Source organism: Camarhynchus parvulus, chromosome 12 (assembly GCF_901933205.1).
Source record: "Camarhynchus parvulus chromosome 12, STF_HiC, whole genome shotgun sequence".
In the NCBI taxonomy this organism is placed as follows: domain Eukaryota; kingdom Metazoa; phylum Chordata; class Aves; order Passeriformes; family Thraupidae; genus Camarhynchus; species Camarhynchus parvulus.
Genome location: NC_044582.1, coordinates 6,325,249 through 6,351,582, shown reverse-complemented (window position 1 = coordinate 6,351,582; position 26,334 = coordinate 6,325,249). Strand labels below are relative to the sequence as shown.

At 44.4% G+C, this 26,334-nt stretch overlaps 3 protein-coding genes across 5 annotated transcripts in view; 1 reads left to right on the top strand and 2 right to left on the bottom strand.

Annotated features, from left to right (window-relative positions):
• The window catches only part of FANCD2 (FA complementation group D2), a 35,461-nt gene extending 20,657 nt beyond the window's left edge, over window positions 1–14,804 (bottom strand). For both annotated transcript variants that reach the window (XM_030956664.1, XM_030956665.1), the window contains exons 1-18: window positions 14,732–14,804; window positions 13,413–13,502; window positions 13,119–13,253; window positions 12,467–12,534; window positions 11,657–11,760; window positions 11,072–11,135; window positions 10,256–10,308; window positions 9,221–9,299; window positions 8,417–8,541; window positions 7,036–7,123; window positions 5,984–6,088; window positions 5,213–5,313; window positions 4,626–4,734; window positions 4,044–4,079; window positions 3,512–3,655; window positions 3,119–3,253; window positions 2,686–2,817; window positions 1,445–1,552 (exon numbers count right to left, since the gene is read on the bottom strand). In XM_030956664.1, the coding sequence (XP_030812524.1) occupies window positions 1,445–1,552; window positions 2,686–2,817; window positions 3,119–3,253; window positions 3,512–3,655; window positions 4,044–4,079; window positions 4,626–4,734; window positions 5,213–5,313; window positions 5,984–6,088; window positions 7,036–7,123; window positions 8,417–8,541; window positions 9,221–9,299; window positions 10,256–10,308; window positions 11,072–11,135; window positions 11,657–11,760; window positions 12,467–12,534; window positions 13,119–13,253; window positions 13,413–13,479 (1,653 nt within the window). In that variant the 5' untranslated portion in view covers window positions 13,480–13,502; window positions 14,732–14,804. The remainder of the gene's footprint in view (window positions 1–1,444; window positions 1,553–2,685; window positions 2,818–3,118; window positions 3,254–3,511; window positions 3,656–4,043; window positions 4,080–4,625; window positions 4,735–5,212; window positions 5,314–5,983; window positions 6,089–7,035; window positions 7,124–8,416; window positions 8,542–9,220; window positions 9,300–10,255; window positions 10,309–11,071; window positions 11,136–11,656; window positions 11,761–12,466; window positions 12,535–13,118; window positions 13,254–13,412; window positions 13,503–14,731) is intronic.
• A 92-nt stretch (window positions 14,805–14,896) lies between these two features.
• EMC3 (ER membrane protein complex subunit 3) lies at window positions 14,897–20,045 on the top strand. Its single transcript, XM_030956629.1, has 8 exons — window positions 14,897–15,117; window positions 15,191–15,248; window positions 16,011–16,104; window positions 16,726–16,830; window positions 17,517–17,598; window positions 17,750–17,829; window positions 18,396–18,478; window positions 19,798–20,045. The coding sequence occupies exons 1-8, from the start codon at window positions 14,963–14,965 to the stop codon at window positions 19,924–19,926; spliced, it is 786 nt and encodes a 261-aa protein (XP_030812489.1). The 5' UTR covers window positions 14,897–14,962; the 3' UTR covers window positions 19,927–20,045.
• A 1,158-nt stretch (window positions 20,046–21,203) lies between these two features.
• USP4 (ubiquitin specific peptidase 4) overlaps window positions 21,204–26,334 on the bottom strand; it is a 33,997-nt gene continuing 28,866 nt past the window's right edge. For both annotated transcript variants that reach the window (XM_030956607.1, XM_030956608.1), the window contains 5 exons: window positions 26,203–26,317; window positions 25,570–25,719; window positions 24,803–24,906; window positions 23,666–23,754; window positions 21,204–23,546 (listed from right to left, as the gene is read on the bottom strand). In XM_030956607.1, the coding sequence (XP_030812467.1) occupies window positions 26,264–26,317 (54 nt within the window). In that variant the 3' untranslated portion in view covers window positions 21,204–23,546; window positions 23,666–23,754; window positions 24,803–24,906; window positions 25,570–25,719; window positions 26,203–26,263. The remainder of the gene's footprint in view (window positions 23,547–23,665; window positions 23,755–24,802; window positions 24,907–25,569; window positions 25,720–26,202; window positions 26,318–26,334) is intronic.

The window sequence follows — 26,334 nt, the reverse complement described above, 5'->3', positions numbered from 1 at the left end:
AATCTGTGCAGTGCAAGGAAAAAATCCTAATCTGCCTGCAAAGATCTTCATGTCTAAGAGGCATCAGCTTAGAAGAACACTTAGAGAAGGCAAAGAGGAAGTTGGCTCTCAGGATACTGATTTCTTAGGTGACCTACCCCTGGAGTCTTCAGTATCAATGAGGATAAGGGTCAAACTGCCAACCTTGGATCTCCACAGTTACAAACTCTTAGCTCAAACTAAATTCTAGATACTCCTCCCCTTCTTTTCACAACTTCTGAGGGTGACAGGCAGAACATCCTGATGGCAAGTCCTGCAGGGCTGCAAAGTCACACTGTGTGTTGCCATGGCAATTTTCACAAGTCACACGTAAGACTCAGGGTGGGAGGTGGGGAAATCATTGAGGAAACTAGATCAGAAAGGAGCTAAACCTGCCACACAACCAGGAATTTTGGTAGTGAAGAGCTCCAATTTAACAGGGTGAGTGGGAAGGACAAAATGGCTTCAGACATGCTGTTTTATATGCCACAGACCAATCAGAAGGAGAAGAGCAGTTTTCCTTTATAGGCTCAAGTTAGCAGGTGCAAACATACCTACAACTACAAGCTACACAGGGACTCAAAGAAAGACAAATAGTCCTAATATCTAGAGCTGAACTTTATGAATGGGAAGATTTTAAATCCTGACATGTCTGTTGTGGAATAAATATCTTTGAATTATTTCTTTATCTGCTCTGCTCAAGGATTCAGAAACCCAGACAAAGGTACCACCGATATGCTGCAGCTGAGTCACACAAGGTATCCTGTGCAAGATGAAAGTGGATTTAGACAAACCAGGTTTGACACCTTCTCATGTTTAAACCAGAGGCACAAGAGGTGTGGAGTCTACCACTTCACATTCTCTGCTCTGTGAAGTTCAATTCTTCTAACAAGAGAGTCTTTGTTGTCTCTGGTGTGCAGAATTTAAGTGGCTGAATCAATACAAACATCTCAGGGAGGAAGCTGAACTGTGCTTTCTAAAGGCTTCCAAGTGATAGAGAAACAGAGCTGTGCAAGGAGGCTGCTGAATTTACACTTTTGCAAGCCTTCAAGGCTCAGCCAGACAAAGCAACAATCAACATGACACCATGCTGGTGACAGTCCCACTTTGACTGGGAGGTTAGGTTAGGGACTACCATCAGTACCCTTCCTACAACATGTCTAACAACTCTGCCTTTCTCAGATGTGCAAGAGAAGGGGACCTTTTCTGGGAAAGGTGAGAGGCACAGTCACTGTGAAAAGCCCTTGATATCAGGGTGGAAAGTCTAGAGCCACAAGCTGGTTTGCAGACACTTGTGGAGAAGAGAATTTTAAGCTCAAGGCTATCCTGACATCAATCCCTGTTCATAGATGATGCCAGTATTTAGTTAACCTAGCAGAAGAAACAAGGCACAGACTGAACAACTTTCTGTTGTGTCTCTGCTCACCTGAATGTAGCTCCCTTCTTGCTTCTGGCTGAATGCTAAAGTACTGAGGATGTAGAAAAGCTTCCGGATCTGGCATGGATTCAGTTTCTGTGTAGAGTCTAAAATGGTCTGTAAGAGAAGCCACAAACTAGCTCAGAATGTCAAGAACCCCTTTCCATATTCTCAAAAACACATTAACTGTCAGCCTCAGGGAAGATAATTAACTTTACCTTTTTTGTACATGCATGAAAAAGCTACATTCAAATTAACCAAACATAAATGCCAGATTATTGCTCTGGCCTTAATTATGGGATTTCATTTTATCAGAGGCTGAATGGGAAGAATAATTTGCCTACCATAAGAATTTTGGGAGTGCTCAGGACAAGTGACAGCTGTATATTTTCTTTCACAGGTTTGGTCACAGGCTTCAAAGTATTTGATAAACAAGTAATTAAGCAAGTAATTTTCATTTAACAATCAACCAACTGAACAGCAAAAAGTATACACCTTTCCCACAATGTATAATTAAATCACCAGGAGCACCAAAATATCAGAAAGGTGTGGGAATACCCACACACACCCTCTTCAAGGGCTCTTAAACACAAGCTGTCCTAAAGCTACAAACCAACACGGATGGAGGAGTGTTCAAGGAAAGTATCGTTACATGCTCGCCTTGCTGTTTAGCTCTTCCCTCAATCTCCACTTTTACTACTTTTGGAAATAGGCAACTGGGCAGGTCTGACCTTGTTTATGATTCTTAGAATTCAGCAGTCAATTTTTTTTCTCCCCACTGAGTACTTTCTTCTTTTAAATTTTAGGATATGTCTTTTTCCATCTCTGCAAGCAATTTTGTCTTAGGATTCAAATACTGGCTGAAGTACTGTCAGTCTTTCAATAGACAGAATGTGCAGTCCACAAAGGGAGCGAGTTTTTGCCAAGTTTTGAAATAGCTCATTTAAATAAAGACAAAATTTCCATTGTAGGCACCATTCCATGCCTGTAATTTAAGCATTGTCCAGCTAAAGGGAATTATCTATCTCAATTTCCCCTGTTAAAAAATCATTCAGTCCTATCTTACAGCTCACACTTTGGCAGCAGTTACCTTTCACTTCTGACCACTGCCTTTCTCCAGGCAGAAAAGCTTTACAGGTACAAGTTTTTCCAGTACATCTATTTTGGAGAAGTACTGGCCCATTCTGGATCTAAGGCAAAGTGTCTAAGGGCCCCAAAATCTAGTAAAAAAAACCCAGAAAAGCAGATACCTTCACAAAGGTGGCATAGCGCATCAGCAGGGACGTGTGCAGCACCACCAAATCCGTGAGCACATCCAGAGAAATGTCCAGCTCTGTCTCACTTCCACTGCACACATGAGTCACCAAAGCACTCACAACCTCCTAAGGAAAAAGCCACCAAAAGAATCACAGTGAAATATCAACAGAAAAATGTCTACCTTGCTCTGCTCATATGAAGTATGTTGATCAAGTACAGATAATCACAGAAGTCTTTGTGCTCAAAGTCACTTGCTATCAGTCGTGCTGTGATTGTTCTCCATCTTCTTCTTGGCCCACTCTTTGGCACAGACATCTCTCCAAAGGCTTCCAACTGCCTGAAACCCTGTCCCCTAAAGGATTATCACATACACTCTAGAACAAAGTGCAAACCTAAACAAAACAGCTGCCATCCATCACACTGTACCTGCTGGCAGTAGGAGTCGAAGGCTGCAAAAGCTTGTTTGTACATGCAGCTGCCAAAGGAGACCACAGCTGGGTGTGCTGAGTGCAGAAATGTCTGAGCAAGGGCTAGGATTGAAGGGAAGAAGTCTTTGATAACCTGAAATACAGACACCATGAATGAGGAGATTACTGTTGCTTGCTTTCAACATACCCAATGCTGAGGAAAGCTCAACACCACATGACAGTTACAAGAGAGGACATGTGCCTTGGGACACTGATCTGGACTAAAAATTATAAAAAAAGGAGTACTTGAATATTACTGGAAAGGTATAAATAATGCAGCACAGCTAAATCATCATCTGACAAGATCTTTGAGAGATAAAAGAGAGAGTCCCAAAGCAGGATCAGCACTGACCGTTGAATGGTTTTGGAAGGCATTCTGCATCAGCTGTTCTGGCATGCAGCCCAATCGGATTTTGCTCCTCAAAACCTTCTCTGTTTGTTTCCTGTTCCTGGTGTTTGTAGAATGGATTAGCAGCAAAACTATCAGATCCAGAACCTTTTAGAGGAAATAACCACCACTCATTATGCTGAAATATTAAACAGTCCAGATAACTCCAAGTCAAAATTTGAAGTCTAAACTGAGAAGAAAAAAAGAGCTCAGAAAGTCCCAAGAGTCACAACTGAAATAAAACCTTTTGAGTACAATAGGACAGAATTAAAGCAGGATAAGTCTGTCCCTTAACATTAGGAAGGGATGAACCAAGAGTTACAAGAAAATGGATGGTTGTTATACTTGGAACAAGTCCAATACCAAGAGAACCATCCATGAAACATGACCAGCTAGTTTCTGGTCCAAAAAAACCCAAAAATCTCTTAATCTACAACCATGAAGAAAGCCCTGGAGAAACCAAGAGAAGAGGACACTTAGAGAGCAGAACTATTACCTTATGGTCAGACACAGATGTACTGTTCTCAATAGCCTGAGAGGAAAAAAAAATAAGCAAGCTGTTAAGCTACAGTACAATAGTATATTCCAAAACCAAATCATAAAAGGTAGACACCAAGTCTGTGACACCCTGCTCACAGATTTCTCTTCTCTACAGCAGGATACCCATCAAACTCAGCAAGCTGGATCTTGCCAACAACAGAGAATCCAGGAGGTATTCAAAAAGTAGCTGAAAACTGAGTTTGAACAAGGATATTCTCAAGTAACATGAGGCTTGAAAAAGATACTGAGCAATGTGGACAAGAAATAGCCTCATGGTTTACACTAAAATGCAATTTAAAATTAAATTTAGCCTAATACCAGCTGATACTGATTTCTAGCAGGACATTTTCTAGCATCTTAAGGCCTCACATAGCTCAGTCTCAATATATGCTATACATTTTTCCTGTCATGCAGAATGAAATGTGAAATGAAGGGTTAACATCTGTCTTTTAATACCACATTTGATTACAAGAAAAGCTCAGGCTCAATCAAGGAGCCCAAATAAATAAGGAAACAAGGACTGAAGCGTGTATCTTACCTTAATCCATGCTTCAGAGACATCTTTCTGAAATCTCACAGCTAACTTGATGACATCAAAAAGTAGCTTCACACAGTTCTGGCTGGTGGTTACTTGGCTCAGGGAAGAACTGCAAATCATCAGAAAAGAGGAGACTCAGTTCCTGCAAATACTGTCACAGAAGGAGCAAGGCAGGCCAGCAGTCACAGCAGCCATTGTCCAGAGGGAATGCTCTGGCAAGGAGAGGGAGTTTGCCAAGAGGATGGAAACAGAGGTTACAGAATCAATGGAAAACATACTGGAGGGAACTTAAAACAGATAAACTGGTAGCAACATTATTATAAATGAAGTTGCTTATCCCCATGCAGACATGGAGGCAGACGGCTCAAAAGGAACCACAGCCATGGCAGGGGAAGCTGGCTGGGCAAGGAGTGACAAATGTATTGCATTTGCACCAAGTAGGAAGGAATAAAGGTGTCTCTGCCTTTCCACAGGATAAATTAAGCTCATGTATGTAGCCAATTGTGCCAGAGAGACCAGAAGAGGAACAGTTTAAGTTCTCTTGTCTCATCCCACCCTTGGAGAATCAAGCAAATTTGTTTAAGTACCTGGCCTGGACTTGGCTTTTAATCTTCTTCTGGGAACTGTGAATCTGCAGGGGCAGAACACACGAGGACAGATCCAAGCTCTTCCGAAGATCAGAAATCACCTGTGAAGCACAAATACATGCACAAATCACTGTGACAAATGAGAGAAGAACAAAAAAAGCTCGGAAAATAAAACCATTTCCATAATAACCCTAAAATTACAAATCAAAACTCATATATTTGTAAAGATTCACAAGTATTTAATCATGCCCAAATTTAATTTTTTTTAACTTAGAAAATGAACCAGCAAAACTTTTCTCTTCACCTGTACGTCACACAAAAGATAGAATTTTTTAAGACTTACTCTGTGAAATTCCCACCTACATCTGCTTTACATTGCTGTGAACTGTTTTTATTCTGTTTAGCAGCTGAGCAAGATACATGACAGCCTCAGGAATTCTGGGACATGCAAGTTTACCAATGTGACTGCTGTTCAAATGCAGCGTACCAGCACAGACTGGCTGCCATGTCATAGGCACACCTTTTTACAGGGGCCTCCCTGAAAGGTTTGGGCAGATCACAAACCTCATTTGGCTTAGGCTGAGGCTTCCTCAACATATGAAACAAAGCGTGTTTGATGACTCAGCAAGGTTGGCTTTGATCCCTGGCAATATAAAAATTTTACTCGAAAACACTGAAAATATACAGCTCTGTGTGTGAAGCAACTTTCCTCTGTTAAAAACACACACTGGTGTAGAAAACACACACTTCATTATGAAAAAGATACTGTACCTCTACTGCATCTGCTGCCTTGACATTCTGGAGGATGAATTTTACTACTACAGGCAAATCTTCCAGTTTTACAGAAGGCACAATGGTCATGGCAGACTGTCTCACCTGAGGAGAGAGCAACACTCCATCAGCTGGAAGACAACACTTCACAGAAACATAGTTATGCTAGTGAGAAGGAATCCTTGGAGATTACAGTCCAACCATCTGCTCAGAGCAGGAATATTGTCAGTACTAGATCAGATTCACCTTGGCTTTGCTGAGACTTGAAGGATGGAGAAAACCTCCAATCTCTGCCACCTCTTTGATAATTTATGTCAATGCTGCAGACCTTAACTAGTTTTTCCAAATGTTCAACCTAAAGTTCTTGTTGTGGCCACTGCCCCTTATCACTCTTCAACAGGAAGAGCTTTGCTCCACCATTTTGTAACTGGCTTTCAAAAGGGAAAAGCATGGAGGATGTGCAGCCTGCTATGCAGCACCAGTCTTTTGGGACTATGTAAAACACTATACACTCAAATTAACCGATTTTATTTTATTCATAAGAAGCCCAACTCCAAAAAGTGCAGCAATGCAACATATCCAAAAGGCACAAGGCACATCATCATCTCTTCTCCTTTATCAGCACTCTGCAGAGAAAACCTGTTTAATTATTTAATCAGCAATCTGCCTTTCCTTAGAATACAAGAGTCTAGTCTGGTCACTATACTTAAAAAAGATGAAATATTGACAGTAAGGTTTAAGACAGGCAGTAAAAAATTACTGCAGCAGGACAAAGTGCTTCTGCATTTGCTAAAACACCTGTGATTGAAATTCCTGGCTGTTACAGTAGGAATTCAGAAAACTTCTCTCTGCTCTTTGCTGAACCCCTCATACATGTTTCAAAAACCAGCTTTAGCTTCTGACCTCATTCCAACTTCAGGAGCTCAGGACTTTTGAAGGCCTACAGGAGTCAGATTTAGCAAAATACTAAGAGACAGTGAAGAGACAGTGCCAGCTCTCATGTTGCTAGGCAGGGGCTGGGGTGTGCTGAAGTGCTCAGTAAAAGCTCTCACCTCAGCCACAAGTTCTGCATCAAGATCCAGACGAGAAAGGGCATCCAGGATTGGCACTGTCAGCCGTCTGCCCTGCTTCAGCAAGGAGCTGATACACAGGGAAAAGAAAACAAAACCAAGAATCTGTCTTTAGTGTATTGTATGATTCCAGTAATCTGTGGCCACTGCAAAAAAAAATCTGAAACTGACAACAACATATGCCACTGGCATCACAGAAAATTTGTTCTCTAAATTATTACCCCTCATGTAAGAACTGCACCTGTCTTTAACAGCCTCATGGACTTTCCCAAACCTCATGTAATCATTCTTGGCTGACCTCTCAATTCCTTACAAACTTTCTCTAGTAAGAAGTTGTACTTAAATTTTGTTAGTTGAAAAACAGCTCATCTGCAGCATTCTGGTAACTCTGTCTGTGCTCCCTAACTCATTAGAAGTAATGAGTCGTTTTCTGCATCAGAAATGAGTAGAGGCTATGGAGAATATGGAAATAAGTATGCCCTGCTGATACTGTTTAGATCTCAGCTTTCAAAATACACAGAGAAAAGAGAAGTCTGAGGAGTTTGATTAGCATAGGAAAAATATGCGGAGTTTTTTTATCTAGAAGCTGAGGCAATAAACTGAGAATGAAAACAAAGCCACAATAATAATCTGCAACAGTGATCACAGGTTTGAAAAGGTAATTACCACCAGTATAAATGTAAGTGATCTGTGCAATAATAAGAATTAGAATCACTTAGACTACTCAAATTCATGTGTAAAATGAATACCTTATTTAAAAAGACAGATGTAAGGACTAGCCTATGGCAGTGCTCCCTGGGAGGGTAACTCTTGGCATTAGGCTCCCCAGATCAGTAAATATGCTTGAGAAAAGTACAGAAAATAGCCAGAAAGTTCTGTTTCATGCACACATTTACTGTGTTGTGGGTCTGGGGTTTTCTTTTTTAATAAAAAAAGATCCTTTGTTGATCCTTACCACAGCAGAATCCAAGACAAATGAGAAGCTGTCAGTAGTAATATCCAAGCGACTGATCACAGACTATCCAGCAGAAGTAGTGAGTACTTAACTGGATGCTACCTGTGCTGTCTCCACGTAGTCAAGAGTTTAATAATAATTTAGATAAAAGCAGTTTTGGAGCATTGTCTAAATGCAATGTCTTTTGCTGGATTGCCTGTGCTCTCTTTAGGAGCATAACAGTACAAATGGAATGTCCTAAGACAGTGCTGGGTGTCCCCCAGTGCTGCAGTTAACAGGAACACAGTGCTGTCCTAATCCTTCAGTCAGCCCCAGAGCAACCTGCATTAATGCATCTTGTCCTTTTCTGCTAAGTGCAAGGTGGAAAAAACAAAACAAAACAAACCCTCCCGACCAAATCATCCATACCTGAGCTCTCTGGCAACCTCACTTTGCTGGGAATCCTCCAGGATCTCAGGCAAACTGGTGATAATATCATGCTGGATTGGTACTGGAGAGACACTGACCATCTGCATTAACTTCCTGACCAGATCCTGCAGACAAGAGGAGCACTGGTGAAATGCACAAATCTCTCAGCACAACAATATTATGCACCTAAGGTCCCTCAGTGGAACACCTGCCTGAGTTTGTGCCAACTGTCCCTTAACTTATTATCCTGCTGATATCATGGAGCAGAGCATAGATTTTTGTGGAAAAAGGATATTTTACAGCTAGGATATAATGGTCTTGGTGAGCAGAGGAAACTGGGAAACACAGCAAGCTTCCCAGTGTTTAGTACTCCAGTAGAGAGTAATCCAAAAAGAGACCAACTGACTTAGGAAAAGAAGGAAAATAATCACCAGAGCAGGAACACAAAATTCATCCCCACACACTTGCAAGTACCCAGTACCTTGTTAAAATTAAACAAGAGGGGACTGTAACTTCCTGCCAACAGCTTTAAAATGGGGTCATCTGTGTGAATGCACATGCACAGATATAAATTTATGTAAAAGAAAACTTAGAGCAAGGAAAGAAGAAAAATAGTAAAAGATGTTCAGATGTAATTCAAGGCAAACATAACAAAACAGAAAAAAATTAAATCTCTCCTTCAGCATGTGAATACAAAAACAACACCAGTTCTCATCAGTACAATAATTCAATCTAATCCCACCAAGAGGCATCCCAGAAGTTGTTTGGAAAAAGCATCCCTGTGATTGCACCTCTGGCACCCACCTGGCTGTCAAGGAGCCTCTCAAGCCACTTAAACTGATTGATGATGAGCCGGGGGAAATTTGTTCCAAAGGTGCCCACACTGAAAGAGCAGAAAAGGATACACAGCTTAGCCACACCTACAGACTCAAGAGCTCTGCTCCTGGGCAGCAAGACCAGCTAACCCCATTCTTAACTGGTCACTAATACAGAGAAAGAACTTCACTCTTCTTACAGTTTGATAGGAGACAAGTGTAACAACATCCATTTTTCAGAATTCCCAGAGGATTCACAGCACAATTAACAGCATATCACTTACACCCAAGATCCTTTAGAATTCTTGGGTGAAAACAGTTCAGACCTTGTGACTGTCTACATTAAATCCTCCTCAAACAAGATTTCAGTCTGAGACAACTTCTTGGACTACACTCCTGTGCAGCATTTTTATCCTGTATTTCAGCACTGGAACAAAAATTGCAGCAGGAACAGCTTCAGCTTCTTTCTGCCCCTTGGCCTGCCCCACTAACTCTGCAGTGAGCATCCAGGGCACAGCAAGAAGAGATGAAGTGGGCAAGTCTTGCCTGTGTTACACCTCAAGATCTCTCACTCCACTGTGGTGTTCTACATTCAAAAACCAAGAGATGCTCTTTCAATTTCCCTTGTTTGAATACAACTTGCAATTTTAAAAGATCTGTTTGCATCTCCCAGCCTCCTAAAACTCTGCCAGCAGCCACTTCCATCTTTTTTTTTAATGATGAGACACTCTCTAGTCCCTGTGCTGAAATAATTCCTAAGCCTGTGTCAGTAGCTGTGAAAAGCACAATCAATCAGTGCACAATGTCTGCATTTCACCTTCTAGAGATTTGTCTTCTGCTCTATGGACTCACAAATTTAAGGTCATGGTACCTCACAGATTATTTTACACAGGTATGAAAAAAAACCCCACATCAGTGCAAACTGCCAGTCAGGTAAATTTGAAGTAACAACTAAAGTCAAACTGCTGGTGATTGTCCAAAAGAAATTTCATATCAAGGCAGAGAGAAGCCAGTTTTTACTCACATGTCAAAAAAGAATTCAGGGATCTTTTCCAACAACAGTGTTATGACAGCAGGCTAAAAGAAAGGAAAAAAACGATGTTAGGGTGATTTACTGGTTGTGCTGTGGTACTGCCACCAAAACTGACCTTTCAGAAAAGATGAAATATACAGAGAGAATAAAATGCCTGAAAGACTCAATAAAGTATTTCCTACAAAAGGAATCTCTTGCCTAATGCCAGAAATGAGGCACACAGCCTAAGAAGTGAAAACCACTTCTCAGAGGGTGGTATAAACTACCCACATAACCCAACAGAATATGGCCTCATGGGCAGGATGTACAGTTCCTCTGGGCCAATGAACCTCTCTTTTTCAGACCCTGAGCTGCTCTTCACCACACAGAAAACTAAAGCATCAATTTTAGATAAGTTTGAAAACAGTGCCCAGCTCTAGCACTTAAATAAGCATTCTCCACAGTGGCAGTTATTATATCTCACCAGAATTTCCTATGGTTGACCTGAGCCATCATCTCTCATTCTGCCCCTGTTCACCTTTGAGAAGAGTCTGGCTCTGTGTTCCCTTGCAACCAGGTATTTGAAGACCATGAAATTTCCCTTAATCTTCTTTTAAAACCGAACAAACCCAGTTCCCTCTGTCTCTGCTTGTCTGCAATGTGTCTCAGGCCCAAAGCATCTTCGTGTCCCTACAACAACAAACTGGACACTATTCCAGATGCAGCCTCACCTGCCTCAAAACCAGTTCTATTAATCCTTTACTTAAGTAAAACAAAATGTTCCCTACAATCAAAACCATTGTAAAGAGCAAGCTAAGGATCACATACCTGTAAGATCTTAATCCCAAGAAGCAGTTTAATGAGGCTTTCACAATATGAGTGCACCAGATTCCTGCAAGATGAAAGATTCCACCACAGTTGTGTCAAAAACATGCTGGGAGAACAGGGTGTAACTCTTCCCATTACTGTTTTATTTTAAAAACTACATACAATGACTTAAGGTAGCACAAGGTAATCACAGACACATAAAAAGATTTACAACTGCACTTTAGCTCTGAACCAGCTCACTTTCTAGAGGACTAGAAATGTGAAAATCTGTGGTGAAGCTGTATCTCCTGGGGGAAAAAAAAAATCTCAAAAAGGAATTGACCTTCACCAGCCCTGGCAAATTTTTTTCACAGTATTTGGTTGTTGCCAGAAAATGCCATGGAATTGAATGTGTGCCATGAGCAGACAGTAATTTCTGTGACTTAACACTCTAAACTCTCTGCAATTAAACAGCAGTGGATTACACCAGCCATGCTGCCTTGGTGTGCACCAGCTGGAGCCTTTAGCTGCACCCTGGTCAATGTCACAGCACATCTCTAGAGACTGGCTCTGACTGAAGAGGAAGGCAAAACACATTTTCTCTACCTCGAGCCCTCAGTCCGTACAGGAGTGCACGGCAAGAGGCAGTTCTTGAACTGGTTCCTGTCCTTGATGTGAGACTCCAGGCCACTGATGAACTGCTTCACCACCTGCAAAGCACAGAGAAGTTATCCACCCTGAAGGGACACCCCAGTCAGCTGCTGTCCTTTAGGATGCATTCTGCAAGCAGATGATGAGAATCAGGAAGAGCTAACCAGGGAAATGCAGACAGAAACTGTGATGGAAGGAAGGCTGGAAAATAAATGAATGCTAGTCTAGACCATTTCCAGAGGAAACAGTGATTGTTCTGCAAAGTAATTTTAAAGCAGGTGTCTCACATTTTACTTTGATTTAAGAAGACTTTGCCTTTCTTCCTGTTCTGCTGAGATAATGTGACAAGGGCTACACCCAAAAAACATTTGCAGTCAAGTCATTGGCCTCAGGACCTTCACCCGGGACTTGCTGTCTGGGGAGGAGCACCACATCATGGCACTGTTAGTGCTGCCAGCTCCCACCCAACACAAAACCAAACCCAGCTTCCACCAGAAAGCTATGCAAGTGATTTGTCTGCTCTAAGAGTCTTTGTCCATTGAATAATACTGCCAATGAAAATTACTTTGACAGTCAGAAAACCTGTGGGACTAAAAGGCTGGAACAGCAATACTAAGAGAACTGGAAAATCTGAACCACAGAAATCCAAGATAAGCTGCTGTGTTGCACACTTTTGTATGGGACTACCAGGGACAGGCAGCTGCATTTGCATATTTTCCTACTCAGCAAACAGCTTTAAAGGTGGCTCCTGCCAAAGTTACTTACAGCTGGGTAAGTAGGGTGCTTCTCCAGGGCCAGGCAGAGCTTCTTCTGGAAAGCTATTTGATCAACAGCTAAGGATAGAGTTTAGAAAGGAAATAAAGAATGAGACACAGTCTGTCCATACAACATCATAACAGCTACACCAAGTACAAGCCCATCCACCAACATTTTGCATTTGCTTTATTGAGAAGTCCAGCTGGCAAAAGCCTGACTGGAATCAGCTTGTGCTTTCTTCAGTCAGGGCTGAGAGTGGCATTGAAACACTGAATACAGGCCTCTCTGAAGGCCTTGCCTAAAATGAAAGGCAACAATGCCACATTTGCTTCCCCATTTCAGAGCTCCTGCCTCTGCAATTCAATACTGTAATCACAGATGCAGTCTAATATTTTTCTATATACCTCCAATAATCTTTCATAAGTCTTTAGACTTAACAGGTATGCACCCAAAGAGGTGGAATAATGAGTTTAGGTGGTGCACTGAATTCAGATGGAACAGGAGGTATATAACAAATAAAAGCCAAATGAGGGTTTGCTTGAATTTTAAAATAAGCTGGCTCAAGCACTTTTGTGCTGCAAGTAAAACACATCATTGCTTTGTACTATCCATCCTTGCAGGTTTTGATCTAAATCAGAAACAGCAAATGCTGAACTCATACCTATTTCATTCTGTCCCTCCCCAGCTTTCAGCACAAGTCCTGATGTCCTGAGGAGCTCTTCAAAGACTCCCTCATTCTCCAATCCACAGAAGGCAGAGGCATTTTCCTTATCAGAACTCCGTGACTTCTTAGTTTCTGAGAAAACAACACATGCTGCATCAAATATATAAAAAATCAGCAGTGTCATTAACAATCAGCATTATCAGAACTGCCATTTTGGCCTTGCCCCTGCTTGGGAGCTGTTGCCTCTATTAACGGGTCTCCACCCCACTAAGATGATACCCAAGCACCTACTTGGCAAGTCTGTCTTGCAGCTCTCTTCAGAAGCATCAATTTTGGACAACTTCCTTTTTGAAACCATGGTAACAAAACCTTTGTTGTTGCCTAAAAAAATGCAGGAAAAAGACAAGTGTTTTATTCATCTCTTTTTAAAGCAGATCTGGAATGTATTAGTGAATAGCAAAAGGGAACCTGACAGAAATTGAGAGTGCTCGAAGAAAGACATTGCCTGGGTAACCAATATCACATCACAATTTTCTGCTGTGCAGGTTGAAATTTTAAATATGACAATTTTAGAAATTGTCATGTTTATATAGCACAATACAACACTTTTTCTAAAATTCAATTCTTCATAAAACAAGGCTTGGCCTTTCATTCAGACACCAGGCAAATGAAATGGCAAATTAAAGTGAGCCACTATGAGGACTCAGATTGCATCCACTGAGCTAAAGTCAACACCCTCTCCACATGCCTGGACAAAGCAACAAAAGATTCATAGATGGGTGTTCATGGGCACAAACACATTATGTGATCCTGTTTGTGTCCCTAACCACGAATCATAGCCAGTGAGCTCTGTCAGCACAAACCTCCATCTCACCATCCTCTTTAGGGGAGTGGCAACAATTAAAAAGAAAAATAAACTCAACTCACCTTTTAAACTTAAAGGTTATGAAAAAAAGATGCATGTGCATCTCATGCTAAATTTCAACTGCTTGGCAAAGGCTGGTAAAATGAGTTATTTAAAATATCAGCATTGAAGAGCAACAGTTTAAAAACAAAAGTGCAATGAGCCTTTCACAGCTGAAAGATGTTTATACCAAGGAGATGGTGGCCGACTCTCTTCAGTGGTGCCCAGTGACGGGATAAGGAGCAATGGCCAAAAGTAAAACATGAGAAGTTTCACTTTAACATGAGCAAAATCTTCTTCAGGTTGTGGATGGCAGAGCAGTGGAACAGCTGAAGGAAGGCATGCCCAGGGAAGCTGCCCAGGGAAAGACTCTCCCTCCCTGCCGGACCCGCTCCTGTGTCACCTGCCCTGGTGTCCCTGCCCTGGCAGAGGCTGCACTGGCTGATCCCCAGAGCTCCCTTCCAGCCCCACCGCTGCTGGGATTGTGTTCTGGGTGCGAGGCGCAGCCTGACAGCCCGGCCAGGGCCAGGCTGGCCCCTCTCCATCGCACCTACTGCCAAAGGTGGGCAGTGCCTCAGGCGGCCGTTCCAGCTCAGGTAAGCTCAGCTCAGCTCAGCTCAGCTCAGCTCAGCTCAGCCCGTCTCACCTGAGTCCACCTCACCTGAGCTGAGCCGAGCCGAGCAGAGCCGAGCCGAGCCGAGCTCACCTCCCGTCCTCTCCGGGCAGGACAGGGCGGGACACGCCGCTGTCCCCTCACGCCGCTGTCCCCTCACGCCGCTGCCGCCACTCGCGCTCGAGTTTCCCGCCCTCGGCGCGCGCTGACGCCGTTCCGCCGGCGGCGGAAGGGCCGAGCCGGTACCGGTCCCGGAAGCGGAAGCGCGGCGTGCTGCGGCGGCCCGGTGTCGGCCGGAGCCGGGCCCGAGGCGGCACCGCCGCGATGAGCGAGCCCGAGCTGCTGCTGGACTCCAACATCCGGCTATGGGTGGTGCTGCCCATCGTCTTCATCACTTTCTTCGTGGGCATGATCCGGCACTACGTGTCCATCCTGCTGCAGAGCGACAAGCGCCTCACGCAGGAGCAGGTGTCCGACAGGTCAGGGCCCGCCTCACCCCCGCCCGCCCCGCTCCCCCGGCCCGGCCGCTAACGCCGCGTGTCTCTCTTCCAGCCAAGTCCTGATCCGGAGCAGAGTCCTTCGGGAAAATGGAAAATACATTCCAAAGCAGGTACGGAGCTGTGCGGTCGGGCTGTACAGGGATGGCCGGGAAAAGAGCACAGAGCGCGGGGCTCTGCCCGGGCGGTGCCGCGGGAGGAGCAGCGCCCGCAAGGGCCCGCGGGCTCGGACACTGCCGGGTCACCCCTGGGCACAGCAGTGTCCAGGAGGGCAGATTCCCAGGAATCTTGGATACAGCACCGCCGTTCATGTCTTTTCCTTGACATTTGTGTTAGCTGTCACTGCTCGATGTTTTAACTGAATGCTGCTGACATGAGATGTGCCTCCAAACTGCTGTTTAATATCTGCTAGCAAGCACACAGGGATGTAATGCTAGCTTGGGATAGGTGGTCATACAATGTCAGCTGAAATGTTTGCTAAACTAAAAATGCATTGCTCATGTTGGCTCTGTTGGTACCAAATGTGTATTCTGTGAAATCCAGAGGTCAGCTGGGCAAGTGAGAACGTTCCATGTATCAGTATTGGTGCTCCCTCAGCACAAAGAATTTGCACAAAACACTAAAAGCTCTTTAATTAACATGGGTTTCTCTTCAGAGAATTCTTATAATCACTTTAAGAATTTTAGAAAGCCAGAGATCTGATACTCTGGATGCAGAAAAATGTGATGGCCTTTAGAACACATGGGCAGTGAGGCACCTATCCCAGGAAGGTGTGTTGTGAAAGAACTCATGAGATGTCTGAATGTCTGAGCAAGAACTAATGCTTCTGTCCTTTTACTTCTTATGGTGTTGGCATTGTCTTTCTCTGCTTTCAGTCTTTCCTGTCCCGGAAATATTTTTTTAATAACCCCGAGGATGGATTTTTTAAGAAAACAAAAAGAAAGGTAGTGCCTCCTTCACCAATGACAGGTATGTTAAGGTAGCCTAACTGCAGGCAGGTAGAAAAACCTGCACTCTCTGCTGAGGGTGGAAGGTGAATCAGCTTTGCAGGGAGCTCAGGCAGTGTGAGGGATGGGTGGGAGTGAGATGCCTCTCTTGGATAACAAAAACATTAGATTGCTTCATGTTGCTTAACTTCAGACTTGAGCTGCTTGCAGCATCTCAGGAGGCCTGACCTCCTCAGGGTAGCCAGGAGTGGGAGTCCTGCTCTTGTCTCCTTTTGCCAGTGTTTTGCTCCAGCTCCAAGAGGCTCTTCTCTGAAGTGATTTAATTTAACTAATGGATACATCCAAATAGGAGCTTGTTGTCCTTCCTCTACCCAGGTCAGCTGACAGGGTCAGGCAAGTCCAGAGATCTGGGGCAAGGGATGGGGTCGGACACAGCACAGAACACAACATCTCTGTGGCAGCAGCCACCACCACACTGGCTGCTCATCTCCTTTTGCAAAGTATTGTCAGCAATGGAAAATCGTAGATACTGGGACAGGAGTGTTGTCTCATGCAGTTTCTTAATTAAATTATCTGACATGTAATGACTTGTTTCTCTTTATTGTGATGTGCTGCTACTTCACACCATGTCTATGATTTGCAGATCCTACCATGCTGACAGATATGATGAAAGGGAATGTAACCAATGTTCTGCCTATGATCCTCATTGGTGGTTGGATCAACATGACATTTTCAGGATTTGTCACAAGTAAGTGTCTGGAGTAACAAGGGTTTGGCTGTGTTTCTGAAGATGGCCTTGATGGTCTGAGCTGCAATCAGAGGTTTGCTCCTGGACCTGAGAGCAGTCAGTTAGAAGCAGCATAAATTTGGCTTCTGGCACTGTGCAGTTTGTAAAGAGCAGCAGATTTGCTTGTGCCATTGCAAAGGGTGGAAATTGTTTTCTGAGTGTTGGTTGTGGTCTCAAAGAAGATAGCTCATGTACTTGGGAACAACTGTAGTGACAAAACCAGTATTTTACTAAAACTGCCTAAAAGTCAGGTTGATACAGGGGATTTTCCTCTGAACCTGTCCAGGGAATTGGTTACTGTGTGGCTGTGTGGAGTGTACACATCAAAAATACTTATTTAAATTCATAATTCGGGGGAAGGAGGGGGGGGTGTCTATACTGTTAATGTGATAACTGTTTCTTTAACAAGGGACCTTCCCTTTTACAGTCACTGAAGTAATACCTTTGAGGATTTGGTCATCTGATCAAGTTTCAGAAAATACAGAACTGCGGCTTTTTCAAAAATCCAAGTTAACTTTTTATTGTACACATTGCACTCAGACTACATTAGATGTAATAAAAGAGCTACCTGCTGCCTTTGCCCTGTGCTTTGCAGTCATGCAGTGTCACTTTGTGAAATTGGGCTTTTTTTTTTCTTTACCCTGCAGCAAAGGTCCCGTTTCCCCTGACGCTGCGTTTTAAACCAATGCTGCAGCAGGGAATTGAGCTGCTCACTTTGGATGCATCCTGGTAAGTCCCTGTCCTCAGCAAGCAAGGTCCAGTTCCCACTTGGAAAATGTTGAATGTGTTAATAGCCCTTGGCTGGTCTGTGTGTGCTGCTGGAATGAGGTCATGAGCCAGCTTTGAACTGACAACAACTGTGCTTGTTCTGATTTGTCAGGGTGAGCTCTGCTTCCTGGTACTTCTTGAATGTGTTTGGACTCAGAAGCATTTATACTCTCATCCTGGGCCAAGATAATGGTAAGGCACTTGCCATTTCTGGGAACTGCCTCCCCCTTTCATGGGATGTTGTCTGGGGGAGGCTGGGAAAAGATTTCTGAGTCTCCAGCCAAGAAGCTCCTGAATTCTTCTCTTGTTTCTGTGGTATTACTTACTGTCCATGGGCCAGGTTTGACATTACCTGCAGCAAGTACCCAAATCTCCTGCACCAGCCACTGGCTCATAAACTTCCATGGTTGTTAGCCCAGGCTTTCTTGCCCATCACATCAGTGCAAAAGTTTTATTTCTAGCAAGTATTGGTTTTAAGGAAAACTGCAGAGATTTCCTAATGTTAGATGTGGGGCAGGACAGATGTGCATTGGGAATAGAAAACTACTTTCCTCAATTTTTCTGCATATTTTATGTAAATCTGGCTAAGACAGAGCAGGTGGGAGCAAGATGTCTTGTGAGGACTCCTGGCACAGCAGTGTTGCATTCTGGCTGTTGCTGCACTGTTCTCATCTACAGATAAACACCTTCCCAACTGCACCATGCTCCAGGGAATGCTGTTTAATAGCACAGAAATCAACCTCATTTCTCATTTGCAGCTGCAGATCAGTCCAGGGTGATGCAAGAACAAATGACAGGGGCAGCAATGGCCATGCCAGCTGATACTAACAAAGCATTTAAGGTACAGTATTGCCACCTGCACTCCTGTTTGTGTGAGCTTGCAGGGTTGTAAGCTGCATGTAACTCATCTCCATGTGTCAAGTAAGGGAATTGCTCTGGATTCCTGTTCCTAAAATTAGAGCTGACAGCTTCTGAAGGCTGTGGGAGTTACTCTGGGTCTGGCAGAGCCCAGATACCCTGAAGTAAACCTGACAGATCAATCATTACTGGTACAAAAGCTGAATTTATGTCCCATCCTCTGCTTCTGCTGAGGAAGGGGTTTTTTTACCTTGAGGTATAGTTCCAAAGCAGAAGCTGGCTCTCCAAAAGTTGTGTTAATAGTACATCTGAGCATGAGTCCAGCAGGCTCCTGATCAAACTTGGGTATAAAGAAAATCAAGTAAGCCAGTCAGTTCAGTGGAAAATCCATCAGCAATTTACTGTCTTGCAGTTCTCCTAAAGCACTTCCCATAGGCCCTTCCTTGTTAGTCTGCCTCTGCCTGTGTTTATGTCCAGGTCTATGCAAGGAGGACAGACCTGGTTTCTGGTTTTGTGTGCTGTAGAAGAGGTTTAGCCACACATCATCTGCTGCCTTGGAAGTTGGGATGGCCTGCTCCTGCAGTTTGTTTTCAGTAACGTTCCTGGTTAAAGATCCCACACTGCCCAGGCAGAGGCTCAGCCAGGGAAGAGGATGGCTGCAGCAGTGCTGGAGCACTGGCTGTTCTGCCACACTCAGCACTGAGGTGCAATTCCAGCCAGGACTGACTCCACTTCCACCCAGTACTGGCTCTCCACAGCATTTCTGCCAATTCAGCCTTGCAGGGACCAAAACCCACTACATGTTCCAGCAGAAACAAAAGGGGAAAGGCCCATATTGCAAGAGAAGTGTTCTGGCCAAGAAATACAAATCCCTTGCTGGGAATCACGTGACATTGCTTTTTGCAGGCTTTGTGCACAAGTCTGTGATCAGGTGCAAAATTTTTGGCCTCTTACCTGTTGTTATCAAGTAACTCTGAACTAAAGAATTACCTCACTGCAAAGCACTTGGCCCACCAGAACAGAACTGGCTGCTATAGAAGCCATGGACTGTTCCAGAAGGTTAGAGGGTTGGCAGAAAGCAGGTAATGTAGTTTTTCTAATTTCTTCTGCAATTTCTATTGAGCAACTAACATCTAATTAAGCATAAACCACTGATTTCAGAGAGTTGATTAGGATTGCCAGGCTTTTAAGAGAAATCAGTGTTTGTTGTAGTTTTTAAAGCAAGCACTGCTTTGTGTAGTTCTTGTCCTAACTAATCCTATGTTACTTTTCCTTCTGTACTTCTGTTCACTGCCAATGCAGACTGAATGGGAAGCCTTAGAATTGACAGATCATCAGTGGGCCTTAGAAGATGTAGAAGAAGAGCTCATGGCCAAAGACCTCCATTTTGAAGGCATGTTTAAGGAAGAACTTCAGACCTCCATCTTCTGAATTTGAGAATATGCTTTTGTCACTTCTTGTAAAAGTTATTTGAAAATAAATCTGTTATCTAGAACTATATAATGTATTTTAGCAAGGCTGCAATTAAAATAAAAACATCATGTTCAGAACTGCAGTGCCCTCAGTTTGATTTGAGCCCATAGACACACAGACACACTATTTCCCTATTAATTTAATCCTTCCCAAGTCCATTTGTAAGCACCTGAGTGCCCACACAGCCTCTCCTGCCTGTGAGCAGGGTGCTGCAGAGTGCCTGGCTGCTATTTACTGGGCCAGGTGGGATAATAAATGCTTTAAGCTGCCCACCTTGCACTGTAGAGAACAGGGAGCAACTGTTCCTGGCTTATCCCTCTGTAGAAACTCCTCAGACCTCCTCCCCAGGGAGAACAGTCCCAACCTAGAGAAATGCTTTGTAAAAAGAAGCTCTTCCATACTCAGGTTGTTATTTTGTCCCCCCTTTATTCTGAGCACCTTCATCTCAGGGTAACACTGTAAATCCTCTTCAAGGCAGGAGCTGAGGCAGGACTGTGATATTGATTTTCTGTTCTCACCAAATACCTTCCCAGTGCTTTCCCTTCTTCCCACAATGGGTTTCACACCATGTTTTGGGGAGCAGCCCTTCAGAGCAAAGCTCAGCAGCTGCTGTTCTAATTAAGGCTCATTAACCCTCAGGAGCTCCAGCTGAGATCAAGCTCCTCTGTTCTTACACTGTAATACTGGCATGAAGACTTCAAACCTTCTCACTATGGTTTCACAGCCCACCTTGACCTGCAGGACTGGGACAATACCACACACAAACCCACTGCACTTCCTCAGCTTTTTCCAGCCTGCTCTCACAAGTGTGTTCAGGTTGCCTGGAGGAGGAAATTACAGAGGCTGCAGGACAGGAACCTCAGTGGCAGCCCTGGTACCCCTGGAGAAAATGGACAGAAGGAAGACCAGGACCTCCCAGGAGTCTGCAGAGGAAGAGGAAGGATGAAACCATAGCTGAAGCTGCCCAGTACCACAAAAAAGCAAGGACAGCTCTGCTAGAGCACCAGGTACCAGCAACCCAGCACTGCAGGGAGAAAAGGCAACACTAGAGCAAAGTGAACCCTCAGCTGTGCAGAGCTGTGCCCTCAACAGCTCATCTTCTCCTGGATCCCCACTGGCTCTACAGGATCCTCTTCCACCCTCCCCCAGCCCAAATTTCTCCTAGAGCACCAGGCAACCCCACAACCAGCAGTCCTAGACCATGTCATGAAAGCTGAAAATACAACAGAACCCAGTTTCAGTGCAAACCACTCTTTAATTTTCCTCTTTGTACAACAGAGCCAGCCACTTACAAAGTGCTAGTCTAAAAAACAGTCTGGTATTACAGCACACACACACCAGCCAAAGCCCAGCAGCTCAGAGGCAGAGAAAGCAGAGCTGGGCTGCTTGTTCTGCAGTACAACAGAGTCTGTTCAGGATCTGAGATTGAACCCCACAGATGCATTTCTCAGTGTCAGCACAGGTAGGGAGGTGAGGAGGAGGACAAAGGCTACTTCAGATTGATTTATCTTTTAAAAAGGTCTTCTACTGTCCTCTCTTTCCTCCACTCCCCATTTTGGAATGCCCACATGACTTACTTTCAGGGTAAAACAAACAAAAAAATGCTGATTAGAGTAATTTCAGTGCAGTGCTACAGCTTAAAAGTTGCTTTTTGCATGCTCCCCTCAGTAATAAGGAAAAAAAATTCAATATTAAGAGTTGCAAAAATAAAAATAAAATGAAACAGCAGAAGCAACTAAGCAATTGTGATCTCAAAATTTAAATTTTAATGCTTTAAAGCTAATTCCACAAAGGAGAATCACATCAGCAGCATGCTGGCTAGAGACAATGCCCCCTCCTCCTCCTCCTCACTTTCCAGTGCCCTGGCCAAGGGCTGCCTGTGCTGCCCTGCCAGGGTGCAGGGACAGGCACACTGCAATTTCAGGCACTGCCTGGGCTGCAGAAAGGTGGGGCTGAGGTGGAAAGTTTGGAGTTAAATGGATGAGCACTGCTGACCACCACAGGTGATGGCCACACTGAAGCCACAGCTGCTGCAAGCACATATTCCAGAGGGAACAAAAAGCACACTGATGGCCAGTCTCAGCCTTTCATTCTGCCAACACACTGGATCTAAGAAGGAAAAACCTTCCTGTTTGGTTCACTACCTTGAGCTAGATGTTTCCCTAAAAAATACAGGCTAAGGCTCTGGAATTTTTCCCATTTTTCACATGGAAGACCAGTTCTCCACTGAGACTCAGAGGAGTCTCGTTTCAAGAAAGCTGGACTTGAATCCTAAAAAGCAGCACACAGTAAAGGAGGACAGAGGGAAGAGCATCTGCCAGTTGTGATAAAAGGATGGAGCAGAACCACTGAACAGCAGAGGCAAACAGGACCTGGGACAGGACTATGACACCTGCAGCCCCACAGAGGGTGATTGGGTGAGGATAGAAAGGCAGCACTCAAGGGTGGAGGAGGGCTGAAAGAGCAGTCAAAAAAAACCAAAGTTGCAAGAGAAAAGGCTGAAAACTCACACAATCCATTGCATTGGGCTGTCACCCATACAGGTGACAGCTCTGGGGACACAGTGCTGAGCTTGGCTGGAGACATAAATGAGCAAAAAAGGATAAAAATGCTGTCACTGCACAAACCATAGGAGAAATGCTGGCAGCAGAAAAGTGCTTACAGAGCAGCCTGGAAGTGAGGGGTGTAGGAGATGGAAAAGACAAGAAATCATCAATGTTATGGATGGTATTTTCTCTGCAGAAGAACAGGAACCAGAGCAGCTGTAACCTTCATCTCCATGGGGATCAGCCTGCACATATGCCACGCCACAGGCAGGTATGATTCAATTCTGGCCGAGATTCCTGCATCACTGGATTCAGTGTTCACATGAAAAATGCTGCCCAGGAGAGCCTCAAATGCATCAGTGAAAGGATGCAAGCAAGAGAAACGTTTGTTGCTTTGCCAGGAGACCTAGGTACAATGGCAGAGACTGCAACAGACCAGATGTACAAAGATTTGAACTGAGCTCCAGAAAGGGTGCAGGAGGCCTCCCTGACACAGGCAGGGCCCAACAGCAACACCAGAGAGTTGGCAGGAAGCCCCAATGCCGATTCACAGAATCGTACCCACCATTCTCCTCCACAGGCCCCTCAAGGCTCAGCTGTGCTGGCCTCCAGCTCAGGCTGTCCTCTCCCAACCCCAGCTACAACCCTCAGCCCAAGAACCACAGCCCCAGCCCCTAGCCACACAGCTCAGCCAGATTTTAAAAAGAACTTTATTGAAGCTCCAATATATATTATTTTTGGCCTCTAAATACCCAAGTGTCAGCACCTATTCCTGGCTCTTCAGTGCTATTCTGCAACCCCCAGCACTGAATCTCTCAGTGCTTGATTTTCTGCTTGACCCCTACAGAAGGAAGAAAAATTTTCAGGCGCCTCAGGCATTGCTTTACAAGAGCAACCACTACTATGGTGGCTGAGTGCTGGAGGTGGTGCTTAGTTGGTGTCCATGCCATCACACTCTTCCTGGGGAGCAGAAGGGGCAGAATGTTCCTCACTGTTTCGGCGCTCATAGAACAGCACATACGCAGCTTTTGTCTACCAAACAGAGAGAAAACCCACCTGAAACCATCCACACAGCTTGGCTGCAGTGTCACACAAAGCAGGGAACCACACACTCAGCACAGAGCTGCAACACCCTCAAGCCAAATACTCACCACTATTTGGTCTTCTGAAGCCACCGAGACGCTGCTGTCGTCGAAGTAGTACCACTTGTCATTCACCTTGTTCTTGGCGTAGGCAGTGTCTGTCAGGGAGGAACTGCAGCTCAGCAGGCTGGGCAGGGCCAGCAGGGAATGCACACCTGGGACACTGGGACTCCAACCACGTGTGCATGGGAGGCCAGCAGCCAGCTTTGGCATTGCCTGCCCCAAGCCTAGTTAACCAACCTGAACATCTGCAACATGCCAGCTGGCCCAGCTAGTCTAGGACCGGGTTCCACACACCAGGCTTAGCCCTGACAGCTGAGATACAGGGAAACCAGGGGAAAAACAGAGTGGGCTTTGCTCACTGCTCTTGAGTCAGAGCTTTCCCTAACACACACAGTTTAAGACTCTGCATTTTCACTTGAAAGAAAAGTTTTCTGCTAATGGATCTGATCTGGTTCTTCAGAATCCTCACTCAAGAATGAAGTTAGAAGTCCCTAAACATCTCTTCCAGCCAAGATTCTGTGACTGTGATCCCCAGCCTCAGAACACATACCCCTTCAGCTACAGGAGTTTGTCATCCTCTCATGGTGAATTGCTTCTGGGTGGTTTTACAAGTGTCACCTAGAGCATGGATCTGCATGGACACCTGATACAGGTAACTCACCTACAGACACTTTTCATTTGTGCTGCAGCAAAACCAGTGACAGAAAACACAGTTTTGTACTCATCATGTACAAAACTTGTAAGTAACTGGGTTTTCTCTTGATGAAATGACATTTTCCTATGTCAGTCCTTATCAGTGCAAAGGTGGAGACATTCTACTGTCAGCCAGTGTCAGAATCTCAGGTTCAGCACTGAAAAATTTTAACTCCACTCATAAATTGGGGAACACCATCACACAAACTAATGACAACTAACCAGGGTCCCCCAGGCATCAGTGAGACCTCAGGCCAAAGTGCTGCTACCTATCTGTTCTCCATGCCTAACAGGATCCCAATCCAATACTCGCCTGCACACAGAACACAGAGCAAGTTTTGGAGCAGACACCTTAGGTGAGGGCTATTGAGGTGTCCCAGTGCAGAGCCCTCCCATGTCCCCTGTGCCCACGTTTCCTTGCACACCAAGGACACAGCAGCAGTTACTCACAGTGGCCCACTCCCATGGCTCCATAGTGATTGGATACTGCAATGAGGTCATACACGTATGAGCCTGCTCTTGGGTCACAGACAAATTCAGACATGTTCAAACCCCTGGAAGGAAACACAAAACTATCAGTACACCAGTGACCATCACTATTTAGGAACTGAAGCATGGCAGCAGTGCTGCCCTGCTGCTGAGGGGCCAGATGTTGTTAAGTGTGAAGACCAGGCTTGTTATCCCTCCCACACAAGGCAGGTCCTGATAAACACTCCAAGCACTGCCAGGTTTAGAGGGAGGTGTTGAATAAAACACAGCTTGGAGTGTCCCTGTGTAGGCATGAAGAGTGAGACAGGAATAGTAAGGGATATGCTTCATCCCACAGCAGGATGCTAGCAAGTAGAAGCAGAGGGACAAGGCAGGCTTTCATCTTGTAATTGTGCAGTACTCAATACTCCAAGTGCAGCACTGCCAAAAAAATTTGCTAGAATTGCTACAGAGGTTCTCTTGGTTGAATCACATGGGCTCAAGTGAATTTCAGAAGAAACAGTACCTGCTAGTAACTAATGCTCTTTGAGATGTATAAAGCTAAATAGCATTAACGAAAACCATCCCCCAAAAACACTAACCCTCTCAACTCATGCCTGCTGTCCAGCCATTCAAACACAGAAAACACTTGCTCCAGTTACAGCCTTTACAACAAGCCCACCCAACAGAAACATCAGAAGTACATCTTTCTTGACCAAGCTCTTCCTAGCCTGAGAGAAGAATCCTACCTGATGGGGAATTCCACTACCGTGTCAAGTTTATCCCTCCAGTATCTGCTGTATGAGAAGCGTTTTAAATGTACCACCAAAATCCTGGGCAAAGACCATAAGTCAAACTTCTTCGTGGCCTGCTGATGTTTCTTACAGTTAGGGCAGTACCTAAGGAAGGAGTAACAAGCAAGGAAATTAATGACTGCATCAAAGGAAAAGCTTCTGGTCTTCCATTAAAGATGCCTCACTAGCACAAGCACAGTCCCTGCCTGACAGAAGGCACACTGCCTGTGGAATATGCAGGTGAACGTTCTGCCTCAGAGAATTCCAAACTCCAACTTGCTTTCATTTTATAGTCCTGTGGCAAGCTGACTGCACATTGTACAAAAACTAACTTTTAAAAATACACTGGTTATTGGAAGCTGCATTCCCACTTATACTTTTTTTCTTAAATATAGGCTGGAAACAAATACTTTTATTAACCCATGTCCACAGCCTATTGAGTCAATGACTTAATACAGATCTAACAGACTTCTCAAAGATGAGGACAAAAGGACAGACCTGGGAAAATATAAGAATCCCATGAAAAATCATGTGAACTCAAACAGTTACATTTGATGGTAAATATGGCAGGCAGGCAGAGGTTCTTACCACGGGTCATGTTCACCAAGTGTTTCCATAGTAGTGAAGAGCTCTATGCAGTCTCTGAGGGCTACAACAGCCTTCTTCTTCTGTAGCTGTAGCATGCTTCCATGTTTTCAAATGCCTAGTGAAAGAGACAGG